At 48.2% G+C, this 12,707-nt stretch overlaps 1 protein-coding gene across 4 annotated transcripts in view; it reads left to right on the top strand.

Moving 5' to 3' along the window:
* Positions 1 to 10,921, top strand: part of MSANTD2 (Myb/SANT DNA binding domain containing 2) — a 51,373-nt gene extending 40,452 nt beyond the window's left edge. For 2 of the 4 annotated variants that reach the window (XM_063943742.1, XM_063943740.1), the window contains 3 exons: positions 7,179 to 7,226; positions 7,859 to 7,916; positions 9,481 to 10,921. In XM_063943742.1, the coding sequence (XP_063799812.1) occupies positions 7,179 to 7,226; positions 7,859 to 7,916; positions 9,481 to 10,315 (941 nt within the window). In that variant the 3' untranslated portion in view covers positions 10,316 to 10,921. The remainder of the gene's footprint in view (positions 1 to 7,178; positions 7,227 to 7,858; positions 7,917 to 9,480) is intronic. The other 2 variants (XM_063943743.1, XM_063943741.1) reach the window with 1 other exon arrangement.
* The last annotated feature ends 1,786 nt before the right edge of the window (positions 10,922 to 12,707 follow it).

The raw sequence follows: 12,707 nt of genomic DNA, 5'->3' as shown, positions 1-12,707 counted from the left end.
CATATCTGCCACGAGGCAGAGGTCGAGGGAAGAGACAGCAACAGGCAGCTCCTTCCCAGGAACAGAAGCCTTCCCCGGCTTCTACAAAAGCCTCAGCATGACGCTGGGGCTTCTCAAGCGGACTCGGGGACGGTGGGTGGTCGTCTCAAAAATTACAGCGCGCAGTGGGCTCACTCGCAGGTAGATCCCTGGATCCTGCAGATAATATCTCAGGGGTACAGGTTGGAATTAGAGACAGATCCACCTCGCCGTTTCCTGAAGTCTGCTTTACCAACGTCCCCCTCCGAAAGGGAGACGGTTTTGGAAGCCATTCACAAGCTGTACTCTCAGCAGGTGATAGTCAAGGTACCTCTTCTACAACAAGGGAAGGGGTATTATTCCACTCTTTTTGTGGTACCGAAGCCGGATGGCTCGGTAAGGCCTATTCTAAATCTGAAGTCCTTGAACCTGTACATAAAGAAGTTCAAGTTCAAGATGGAGTCACTCAGAGCAGCGATAGCGAACCTGGAAGAGGGGGACTTTATGGTATCCTTGGACATCAAGGATGCGTATCTCCACGTTCCAATTTACCCCTCACACCAGGGGTACCTCAGGTTCGTTGTACAAAACTGTCACTATCAGTTTCAGACGCTGCCGTTCGGATTGTCCACGGCACCTCGGGTCTTTACAAAGGTAATGGCCGAGATGATGATTCTTCTTCGAAGAAAAGGCATATTAATTATCCCATACTTGGACGATCTCCTAATAAGGGCAAGGTCCAGAGAACAGCTAGAGATGGGATTAGCACTGTCGCAAGAAGTGCTAAAACAGCACGGGTGGATTCTGAATATTCCAAAATCCCAGTTAATGCCGACAACTCGTCTGCTGTTCCTAGGGATGATTCTGGACACGGTTCAGAAAAAGGTTTTTCTCCCGGAGGAAAAAGCCAAGGAGTTATCCGAGCTTGTCAGGAACCTCCTAAAACCAGGAAAGGTGTCTGTACATCAATGCACAAGAGTCCTGGGAAAAATGGTGGCTTCTTACGAAGCAATTCCATTCGGCAGATTCCACGCAAGAATTTTCCAAAGGGATCTGTTGGACAAATGGTCAGGGTCGCATCTTCAGATGCACCTGCGGATAACCCTGTCTCCAAGGACAAGGGTGTCTCTTCTGTGGTGGTTGCAGAGTGCTCATCTATTGGAGGGCCGCAGATTCGGCATACAGGATTGGATCCTGGTGACCACGGACGCCAGCCTGAGAGGCTGGGGAGCAGTCACACAAGGAAGAAACTTCCAGGGAGTATGGACGAGCCTGGAAACGTCTCTTCACATAAACATTCTGGAACTAAGAGCAATATACAATGCTCTAAGCCAGGCAGAACCTCTGCTTCAGGGAAAACCGGTGTTGATCCAGTCGGACAACATCACGGCAGTCGCCCATGTGAACAGACAGGGCGGCACAAGAAGCAGGAGTGCAATGGCAGAAGCTGCAAGGATTCTTCGCTGGGCAGAGAATCATGTGATAGCACTGTCAGCAGTGTTCATCCCGGGAGTGGACAACTGGGAAGCAGACTTCCTCAGCAGACACGATCTTCACCCGGGAGAGTGGGGACTTCATCCAGAAGTCTTCCACTTGCTGGTAACCCGTTGGGAAAGATCAATGGTGGACATGATGGCGTCTCGCCTCAACAAAAAACTGGACAGGTATTGCGCCAGGTCAAGAGATCCGCAGGCAATAGCTGTGGACGCGCTGGTAACGCCTTGGGTGTACCAGTCGGTGTATGTGTTTCCTCCTCTGCCTCTCATACCAAAAGTATTGAGAATTATACGGCAAAGAGGCGTAAGGACGATACTAGTGGTTCCGGATTGGCCAAGAAGGACTTGGTACCCGGAACTTCAAGAGATGATCACGGAAGATCCGTGGCCTCTACCTCTAAGGAGGGACTTGCTTCAGCAGGGTCCCTGTCTGTTTCAAGACTTACCGCGGCTGCGTTTGACGGCATGGCGGTTGAACGCCGGATCCTAAAGGAAAAAGGCATGCCGGAAGAAGTCATTCCTACTTTGATTAAAGCAAGGAAGGAAGTAACCGTGCAACATTATCACCGAATTTGGCGAAAATATGTTGCGTGGTGCGAAGATCGGAGTGCTCCGACGGAGGAATTTCAACTGGGTCGATTCCTACATTTCCTGCAATCAGGATTGTCTATGGGTCTCAAATTGGGATCTATTAAGGTTCAAATTTCGGCCCTGTCGATTTTCTTTCAAAAAGAATTGGCTTCAGTCCCTGAAGTCCAGACCTTTGTTAAGGGAGTGCTACATATACAGCCTCCTGTGGTGCCTCCAGTGGCACCGTGGGATCTCAATGTGGTGTTGGACTTTCTAAAATCTCATTGGTTTGAACCACTAAAGAAGGTGGATTTGAAATATCTCACATGGAAAGTGACCATGCTTCTAGCCCTGGCTTCGGCCAGGAGAGTGTCAGAACTGGCAGCTTTATCTTACAAAAGCCCATATCTGATTTTCCATTCGGACAGGGCAGAACTGCGGACTCGTCCGCATTTTCTCCCTAAGGTGGTGTCAGCATTTCATCTGAACCAGCCTATTGTAGTGCCTGCGGCTACAAGTGACTTGGAGGACTCCAAGTTACTGGACGTTGTCAGAGCATTAAAAATATATATTGCAAGGACAGCTGGAGTCAGAAAATCTGACTCGTTGTTTATATTGTATGCACCCAACAAGATGGGTGCTCCTGCGTCTAAGCAGACGATTGCTCGTTGGATCTGTAGCACAATCCAACTTGCACATTCTGTGGCAGGCCTGCCACAGCCTAAATCTGTAAAGGCCCACTCCACAAGGAAGGTGGGCTCATCTTGGGCGGCTGCCCGAGGGGTCTCGGCATTACAACTTTGCCGAGCAGCTACGTGGTCAGGGGAGAACACGTTTGTAAAATTTTACAAATTTGATACTCTGGCTAAGGAGGACCTGGAGTTCTCTCATTCGGTGCTGCAGAGTCATCCGCACTCTCCCGCCCGTTTGGGAGCTTTGGTATAATCCCCATGGTCCTTTCAGGAACCCCAGCATCCACTAGGACGATAGAGAAAATAAGATTTTACTTACCGATAAATCTATTTCTCGGAGTCCGTAGTGGATGCTGGGCGCCCATCCCAAGTGCGGATTATCTGCAATAATTGTACATAGTTCTTGTTAACTAATTCGGGTTATTGTTGAAGGAAGCCGTCTTTCAGAGGCTCCGCTGTTATCATACTGTTAACTGGGTTCAGATCACAGGTTGTACAGTGTGATTGGTGTGGCTGGTATGAGTCTTACCCGGGATTCAAAATCCTCCCTTATTGTGTACGCTCGTCCGGGCACAGTACCTAACTGGAGTCTGGAGGAGGGTCATAGGGGGAGGAGCCAGTGCACACCACCTGATCTGGAAAAGCTTTACTTTTTGTGCCCTGTCTCCTGCGGAGCCGCTATTCCCCATGGTCCTTTCAGGAACCCCAGCATCCACTACGGACTCCGAGAAATAGATTTATCGGTAAGTAAAATCTTTTTTTTTTTTTTTGCCTGATCGCTGCGCTGCGAACAACGGCAGCTAGCGATCAACTCGGAATGACCCCCTTAGTTCTAGTCCTGCCCTTGTGGTTGGCTGAAGTGCCCATCCTGGCTTATGATTGGCGGGGAGCTGTTTTTGGTCAAAGCAGTCTAGTTCGTTGCGGTCAGGTGGGGGGATTCTCTGCTGCTGCCTCTATAGTGTCTGCGGCGGATCCTCCACTGAGAGCCGTGACCTCTCTGGCAGTCCGCTCAGGAACTGGAGGGAGGTTTCTGGAAACGGCCAGACCTTGGACTAACCTAGAGGTGGGGTGGTGGGAGCAGGATGATGGGTGAGGAGTGTAACTGGAGGCCAGGGCCCAGGCCAAGCAGTGTTTCCGGGGATGTGTGTGTCTTGGCTGGGAGAGTGACAGCATTTAGTACACCCAGGTTGAGCAAGAAGTGCAGCCTGCCACCATTATTTTGTGTTACGTATAGTGTGGCATCCTAACTTCTCCCTGCACCTCCGAAAGGGCATCCCCACATCCCTGTGTGCCACACAGAATGGGGTATTCCCATATTCCCTTGTGCCAAACAGTGGGCATCCGCTTATGCCAGATACCAGTGTGCCACACACCACAGGGTATGTATAGTGCATCATGGACACATGTATATTGCAGACTCTGGCCCTTATGTACCCAGCACTTACTGTACAGATACAATGCTGGGTACATGAGACCTGATGTGGTTGGATGGCGCATCACTTGCTTACTTGGAAGCAGCAGCGATGCACGGATATGGTAATGCAGCAGGAGGTAGATGCGTCCTGCATGCATTTGTCATCCAATGCTGCGTCTTCGGACGCAGAAGCAGATCACTTGCGACTCCATCGGCCGGCTGAGTGACCCGTGGGGTCATGCAAGCCGGCTGCCGCATCTTCAATCAAGGGGACCAGGAAATCTCCATTGAAAGACTGAGATTCTGGCGTTGGCACTCCCACAAAACAGAGGCAAGACGCCTCCGTTTTGGAAAACTGCTGCCTTCGCTGCCCCTTCTCCACCCCCAAACGGCTGAAGACGGTCAGTCTCTTGATGTCTGCAGCCATAGCACGTCCGATGATGCAGGACTCATACTGCACAAGCGCAGTACGGGTCCGATGCATGTGTAATGTACTGAACATTGGTACTTTGTGATCAATTCACCGGATGCGTTTGGACCTGAATCAGGCACCTGATGCTTAAAAGATATAAACTTTTTAAAAATGAATTATTGGCCCTGCTGTGTAGCTTACTGTTAATTGGGGGTCCTACTATGAGCTGGGGGCTGTGCTGTGTGGCTTGTGGTGATTTGGGGCCCTGCTTTGTGGCTTACTATGAGTTGGGGGTCCTGCTCTGTGGCTTACGGTGAATTGGGGACCCTACCTTTGGTCAGTGGCTTACTATGAATTGGGGCCCTGCTGTGGGGCTTACTATGAGTTGGGGCCCTGCTGTGGGGCTTACTATGAGTTGGGGCCCTGCTGTGGGGCTTACTATGAGTTGGGGCCCTGCTGTGGGGCTTACTATGAGTTGGGGCCCTGCTGTGGGGCTTACTATGAGTTGGGGGCCCTGCTGTGGGGCTTACTATGAGTTGGGGACCCTGCTGTGGGGCTTACTATGAGTTGGGGACCCTGCTGTGGGGCTTACTATGAGTTGGGGACCCTGCTGTGGGGCTTACTATGAGTTGGGGGCCCTGCTGTGGGGCTTACTATGAGTTGGGGGCTTTGCTGTGGGGATTACTATGAATTGGGGGCCCTACGGTGTGGCTTACTATGAATTGGGGGCCCTGCTGTGGTGCTTATGTTGAGTTGGGGGCCCTGCTGTGGGGCTTATGTTGAGTTGGGGGCCCTGCTGTGGGGCTTATGTTCAGTTGGGGGCCCTGCTGTGGGCTTATGATGAGTTGGGGGCCCTGCTGTGGGGCTTACAATGAGTTGTGGGGCTTACTATGAGTTGGGGGCCCTGCAGTGTGGATTACTATGAGTTGGGGCCCTGCGGTGTGGATTACTATGAGTTTGGGCCCTGCGGTGTGGATTACTATGAGTTTGGGCCCTGCGGTGTGGATTACTATGAGTTGGGGGCCCTGCTGTGTGGATTACTATGAGTTGGGGGCCCTGCTGTGTGGCTTACACTGAGTTGTGGGCTCTTCTGTGGATCTTACAATGAGTTGGGGGCCCTGCGGTGTGGATTACTATGAATTGGGGGCCCTGCAATGGGGCTTACTGTGAGTAGGGGGCCCTGCTGTGTGGCTTACACCGAGTTGGGTGCCCTGCTGTGTGGCTTACACCGAGTTGGGGGCCCTGCTATGTGGCTTATGATGAATTGGGAGCCCTGCTGTGCGTCTTACACTGAGTTGTGGGCCCTTCTGTGGAGCTTACAATGAGTTGGGGGCCCTGCGGTGTGGATTACTATGAATTGGGGGCCCTGCAATGGGGCTTACTGTGAGTTGGGTGCCCTGCTGTGTGGCTTACACCGAGTTGGGGGCCCTGCTATGTGGCTTATGATGAATTGGGAGCCCTGCTGTGCGTCTTACACTGAGTTGTGGGCCCTTCTGTGGAGCTTACACTGAGTTGGGGGCCCTGCTGTGTGGTTTATGATGAATTGGGGGCCCTGCTCTGCGGCTTACAATGAAGTGGGTGCAATAATGTCCTATATGAGAAGGAGGCCCTTAAATATATTTTTTATGTATATGAGGGTATATTATACACTAGGGGGACATCACAAATATTCCCCTCTAAATGAAAAAGTGCCCCCTCGGTGATCAGCACCCTGCTCTACAATAATCCTAGAGTGACCGCTATATCTGTGACTTTATGGGGTAGTGAAAGACAAGGTCACTGTGTACACTGTGAATCCGTGTAAGAACTGTACTCGTCCTTTTATGGTAAAATCACATTTTAAGGAATATATAATAAGAAGGCGCAGAACCCCCCCCCCCCCCCCCCCCCCCCCCTTCCCATTTCCACCCTCGATCCAATTGGGTGTGTGCCGTGGTACAAATCTAATGTATCTGGTCAACTGGGTCTTAGAACATGTGTGGCCATAGTGTTCATAGGCTCGTCTGAGTAAAGAGACCCAATATGATTGAGTGTCATATCTGCGCCCCGCATCAGAGGACGCGCTCTCTCTCTCTCAAGTCATTGCAGATTTGTCTACAAGTGGTGCACAACTTCTCTGTATATTAGCTGATATGGTTACATTAGCCGGCAATGTAATTACTGTGAAATGAAGGATTTTATAATCACGGGTGAGTGTTTGGGAGTCCCTGATACTTTCTGAGCATCTGGCTCCTATAGCGGTGTTGGTAGGTTTATGTTCATGCAGATCCTGGTGCAGTGTTTTGGTAGTGCTTGTTGCGTGGCCTCCATTACTGTGGTACATACATTTACATTTCCCCACGTCGCTGAGCCCTATAGAAGGGACTGCGGACTGCGCTGGCACGGGTGCGTTAGTGGGAGGTCACAACTTGGAGGGGTATATAGTTTGCAAAATAATACTTTTTGTGGAATTCTTTCAACCAATTTGAATTTGACATAAATATTTCAGTAGCGAGCAATGCTTCCCAGAGCTCTGAGCCGTTATGCAAGGTATTTTTTCATTTCTTTATTTTCTGTATATATTTTGTTTCTTTTAGCGCCTTGGGTGGTCCAGAAGCAGCCACTGCCGTGTCCCCCTACTGACGGTACTGTAATATTATTCCCCCTATGACACTTATTTCTATATTAGTGTGCCGGTTTGTGACATGCATTTGGGATGGAACACAGGAACACACGTCCCGCCTTCCATCTAGTACATTTCAGGCGAAGGGGCTGAAAATAGTGACAAAATACTTGAGTTTATCGGGATTTTCTGCTGCAGTGTTTATTTCTATATACAAGTGACACAAACGGTTGTGTGGAAAACGTGTGGTCTTATTATGCGCACGTTGCGGTCTGTCTGGTCTGGTTGCTCCTAAAAATAAAGAAATTGCAATTTCTCCAAGTTCTTGGGGTGAGGAATAAGCAATGGGCGTAGCTCTGTAAGAATGCACTGTCTGTCTGTGTATCGTTACTTTCCCATCTCTTTGCCCCCTTGATTTGAGTTATGAAATCATTCCAGTTGTGATGCTGTTGTAATCTGCAAAGGATCTTCTGTTCTACAGCCAGTTTTACGATGGCGGCTGCTGTGTGTCCTAGGTTTCCTCTGTAGAGTAATGGCAGCGACTAACGTGTCTCGTTCACCCCAATATCAGGACATGAAAGCTACAGTAGTTCTGTGTATCTGTGAGAGACTCTGTTCTTTCCTCTCTCACTCATCTTCATCTATCTCTTTCAGAGGAAGTCAATGTTCCGAAGAGACCCCCGAAGAACAGAGACTCTCCGGAGGATGTACAGTAAGTGTGCCTCTGTACATTTCCCTTGTATTAGAGGGTATATGAAGTGGAAGTACGGGAACTGTGAACATATGGCCATTTGCCTATCTGTTGCCGTGGATTTACTACCGAACGGCTTCTCTTTAATTCCGAGTCAGCGTTTTACATCCCTTGTAAAAACGGAGCCTGCGTGCTCGGAGACTGAGCACCGAGGGGCAAACACTTACACGACCCTTGTCCTATTCATGGTAGAGTAACGCGTGGAATTATGTATGTGCCGGGGAGGCCGGGTGGCCGTGTACAGGAGGTCCAGACGCACTATTCCCTGCTGCTGTAAGACCCAGTGTCCTGTATTGAGTCCAGGTATCACCAGATTTTCGGAGGTTATTGTGCAGGGCAGAGCTATCAGGATCTCCACTATTGGGCCTACTATAAATTTAAAAGTTAAATCTCTAGATGTACTAAACAATAATTACAACCAGTGTAAATAAATTAAACGTAAGTAAAGCCCCCTCTCCCTCTCAGGTGTGACAACACTGTCTCTGCTCTCTTTGGGGAATTTGATTGTTTTTGCACGTCTGTGTGTAATGTGCACACTTGTCGGGAGTTACCGTCGCCTGCTCTAAGGGCTCGTTTAGGAAGCCGCTTGGGTTCGGATACTGATCCCGGCGCCTGCACCTTTCTGCAGGTCAGATGTCAGCTCTGATAACTGTTAGGTTGGAGCACTACGGCTAGAGCTGCTGGCTTGATGCTGTCCGAGGGAGTCTTCTGTGTTACGTTTACTAGTTGTTTAGTGAAGACTCAGAAAGGAAGGACCCTTAGAAAAACATGACAGCTGGAATTCTCTATCCGAGAGATAGGGACTATCACATTCCATTTTTGTCCTATTGTTACGGTAGGGTGAAATCGTATATGAATCCATTTGCACTGTCACTGGCAATCCTTTAAGCCATTTGGTATCCAAATTACACGTATTGGAATGAATTGATGACCCCCTAGATGTCCGCAGTTATTCAGGAGGAGAACTGACGGTACTGCCATTACTTTATATGCTTAGAGGTTTCATTGAATTTTTAAAGTCTTTGGATTTAAACATAAAGTGCCGGTTCTTTGCTTCCCATTTGCTGTCCATAGTCTATTATTTCCTGCACAACCCCCACCTACCACCTTTACTTTCCCACCTGACAGGGCTGACGGGTACTTTTGTCTGCCTAAGCTATGTCCATGCTCCTTCTGAACTAGCGGAATTGTCAGTAAAGGTATATGAGGTTCCGTCCTTTGGCTGCCACATCACATATAATGTCAGGGAGCAAACTGTCAGCTGCGATGCTTTCCGCGTGGCAGCGTGAATTCCCTGATGTCAGATAGAGGATGCGGAGAATGGTGCAGGGCAAAATACTGCTGAGCAAGGGAGCCACTAGCCCAGGGAGTCGGTGCCTGTAACGTGGACAGTAATAGTGGGGGCAGGCCCTGTGTATGATCACGTTTTGCCGAATTGTGTAGTAAAAAGTTACAATATTTAAATGTTTGCTACTAATAATCTATATTATGTCCCGTGTTTAAAATGCATGTGTTTTATTTGCAGGAAAAGAGAGATTCTGCAGACTATTATGCACATTTTGGAGTCCGTCCAGCTGAAATGGGAGCTCTTTCAAAGCTGGACAGACTTTTCCAGGTTGCACCTCTCGAACAAACTAGCAATTTTTGGCATTGGTTACAACACGCGGTGGAAAGAGGATATTCGATACCATTATGCAGAAATCAGTTCACAAGTCCCGCTGGGAAAACGCCTGCGCGAGTACTTCAACCCGGAGAAGCCGGAAGGGCGAGTCGTTATGACCAGAGTGCAGAAGATGAATTGGAAAAACGTTTATTACAAGTTTTTGGAAATTACCATCAGCGAAGCGAGATGTTTGGAACTGCATATGGAGACTGACTGGATTCCTATAGCTCACTCCAAGCCCATCGGGGGCGATCTAGTCCAGTACCTCTTGCCTGGTGGTATTCCTAAGTGTCCAGGTCTCTATGCCATCGGCTACGAGGACCTGAGGAAAAAATCGGTGGCTGACAACGCAGTTGTTGATTTAGTCAACGATGGGAATTGTGAAAGTCCTACGGCGCTTGCCTCGAAATCCGATGCAATAACTCCTAAAATTAACTATTGCTACCTTGGAATTGCCGAGAGCATAACGTTACAGCAGTGCTTGTTTTTCCACTTTCAGTCCACCATTAAGAACCAAAGTAAAGAATGGGCTAGCATCAACGGATTCTTAGCGCAGAACTGCAAGGTGGAGCCTGGGGTGTCCCCTAAAACCATCTACATAAAGTTTGTTGAAGTGGAGAGAGACTTTCTTTCCGCTGGGTCTTTAGTAGAGTGCCTGGAAAAAGCCATTGGGTACCCCTTAAAGTTCAACAAATGAATCTTGTCCTTCATAAGGACTTAGGCGTCTACAGACATCTTACCAGTTTTCTTTTCCTCCGCCAGGGTTTTGCTGTTGAACTGTGAATGAGTTTTGTCTATTTGGAAATGCCTGTCTGATATTTGGAAGAATTGTCCCGCCCCCCGCCTTGTTTTGGAGATCTTGTTGGCAAGCGGGGCTGTATGTTTGGGGCAAATTGTGTTTTTATAAAAGAATTTTATTGTAGAGCCCTGATAATGTATTTGCTGTAAGTACATTCCACATTGGACATAGCTTATACTTTCATTTTCAAAGAAATATTGTAATTTTTTTTTTTTTTTTTTTTAAACGTTTCATTTTTACATATCTATTTGTGTGTTGACATCAAACCTAGTAAAGTAACTGAATGATGGCGCTCAATCCTTGAGACAAGAAATGGCCGCCGTCATAGCCCAATAAGATGATGATGTATATACTTTAGATAAGTTTTTTACCCATTAAGTGTTTTTACTATTTCCAACCAGTGTTGCCTGCAAAAAAGACTTTTTTGTTTCTGTGCCGTACTGTATCCACTCTTAGCCGTCTTGCCATATCCTTTTTTTAATCATTAAAGTAAGTATTGAATTATTTGTTGTTTTTTTAATAGCTGACATTTTTATGGCCTTTACAAAAAGCCGCCTCAGGGGACTTGGACTAAAGGTTGTGTTTCCCATATAAGGTATGGGCCTTGAGGTGTGCCACCTGAGCGGGTCACGTTGTGGTGTAAGCAGGGTCATTCTGAGCGGTTTGCTTTGTCAACTGGAGTGTACCACAAATGTTCCCCTGTGGTCACACTCCAAAACCTCAACTTGGGTGCTTTGTTCCTGGTCACGGGTGATTATGGAGAACTGCATACTGTGTAACGTGTATGGAACCGCACACGTTCCCAGTGCCTTTCTAGAAGTCCGTTTATATAGCTCTATATTGCAGCGGTCCCGTCACACCAGTAGTATGAAAGATGTAGATGAATCATTATGATGATATAAATTGTCAACGAGGACAGAGCCAATGAACTAGTAAACCCATAAGTATATTTTATTTTTCATTCATACAGGGGCAGATGTACTAAGACGTGGAGAGAGAGAAAGTACCAACCATTCAGCTCCTAACTGTCAGGGGTTGATGTATTAACAGTCTATGGGCGGGATTCAAATCTTTTATTGCCCTCGATCTCCCGTCTAAAGTGACTGGAGATCGCGGGGCGATATTCTAATGACCCCCGTTTTCACGCTGATCGCGCCCACAAGAGACGGGTTTAGCCGCATAAAGCAGCTAACCCTGACTAAAGACATGGGCGCGATCGTGAAGTGTCCCGTTTGGGCGTCCAAACGGGTCACACTCCACGCATTTCAGCTTACCACCCCTGGGGGTGCCGAGCTGAAATGCTGATATCGCACCCATCGGCGGTAACATTTGAATACTGCCGGCGGGCGGGAGGGGGGCAGAGAAGATTTTAATCCCGCCCATTATGTGCACACTGATACCGCCTTCCCCCATGTATGAAGGAAGAGATGTGTGCTGATATGCCAGGCAATGTATGACCGGTCAGTGATACTGACCGCTCCGACAGCTGCAGCTATTGATTTAGACAGCTGCAGCTGATGTTGCTCGGCGCACATCGCTGTTTCCGGCTGTCGGCTCCAACAGCAGGGACTGTGCATACATATAACAATAAAGTTTTGTGTGTCTTTTTCATTAATGCTGCGGGGGGGGCGCTGGGGGTTTCATATGCATGCGCAGACAGTATGCAGTACCGATCGGTGGGAGGAGAGACAGCCAAAAGAGGGAGAGTGTTATTCGACTCACAGGTAGTTTAACACTCTCCCTCTCTGGCAGACATGTTTGTAATGCACTCTGGCGTTATGGGGACCCACTTCACCGTGATCCGGAGGTGAAGAGAGTCCTTACACATAACGGCTGAAGCATGTATTTAATACATCTACCCCAGAGCCTGTAACATGACAGCTGATTGGCTGTTACTTTATCTCTCTAATGCCTAGCACATCTGCCCCACGATGTGAAACAAGCCTCTTACACCTCTTATGTATGATGTCCCCACGACCTTCATGAAGCTACTGTACACTTGTCATCGGATGACAATGTTTTTAGGTGTAATATCTTAGGTAACACTCTGTCCCACGTTGCGTTCATTCGAATAAAACACAGTCCTATCCAAAATCTGATTTCATGTTCCTTACGTTTATGAATGTTATTTTTTTAGAAGCAATTGTGTTTTTAGAGATGATGGGTGCGGCTTCTTGATATAGCGTCGCCTACGGTAATGGCTGCAGTGACCCAGTACGCAACCAAAAAGTGTTATAATATGTATAATCGGACGTGTTGCACACTCAGCCTCTTCTCGGTATATGGAGGA

This window comes from Pseudophryne corroboree, chromosome 10 (genome assembly GCF_028390025.1).
Source record: "Pseudophryne corroboree isolate aPseCor3 chromosome 10, aPseCor3.hap2, whole genome shotgun sequence".
Classification (NCBI taxonomy): Eukaryota; Metazoa; Chordata; class Amphibia; order Anura; family Myobatrachidae; genus Pseudophryne; species Pseudophryne corroboree.
This window is presented reverse-complemented; position numbering and strand designations above follow the sequence as displayed.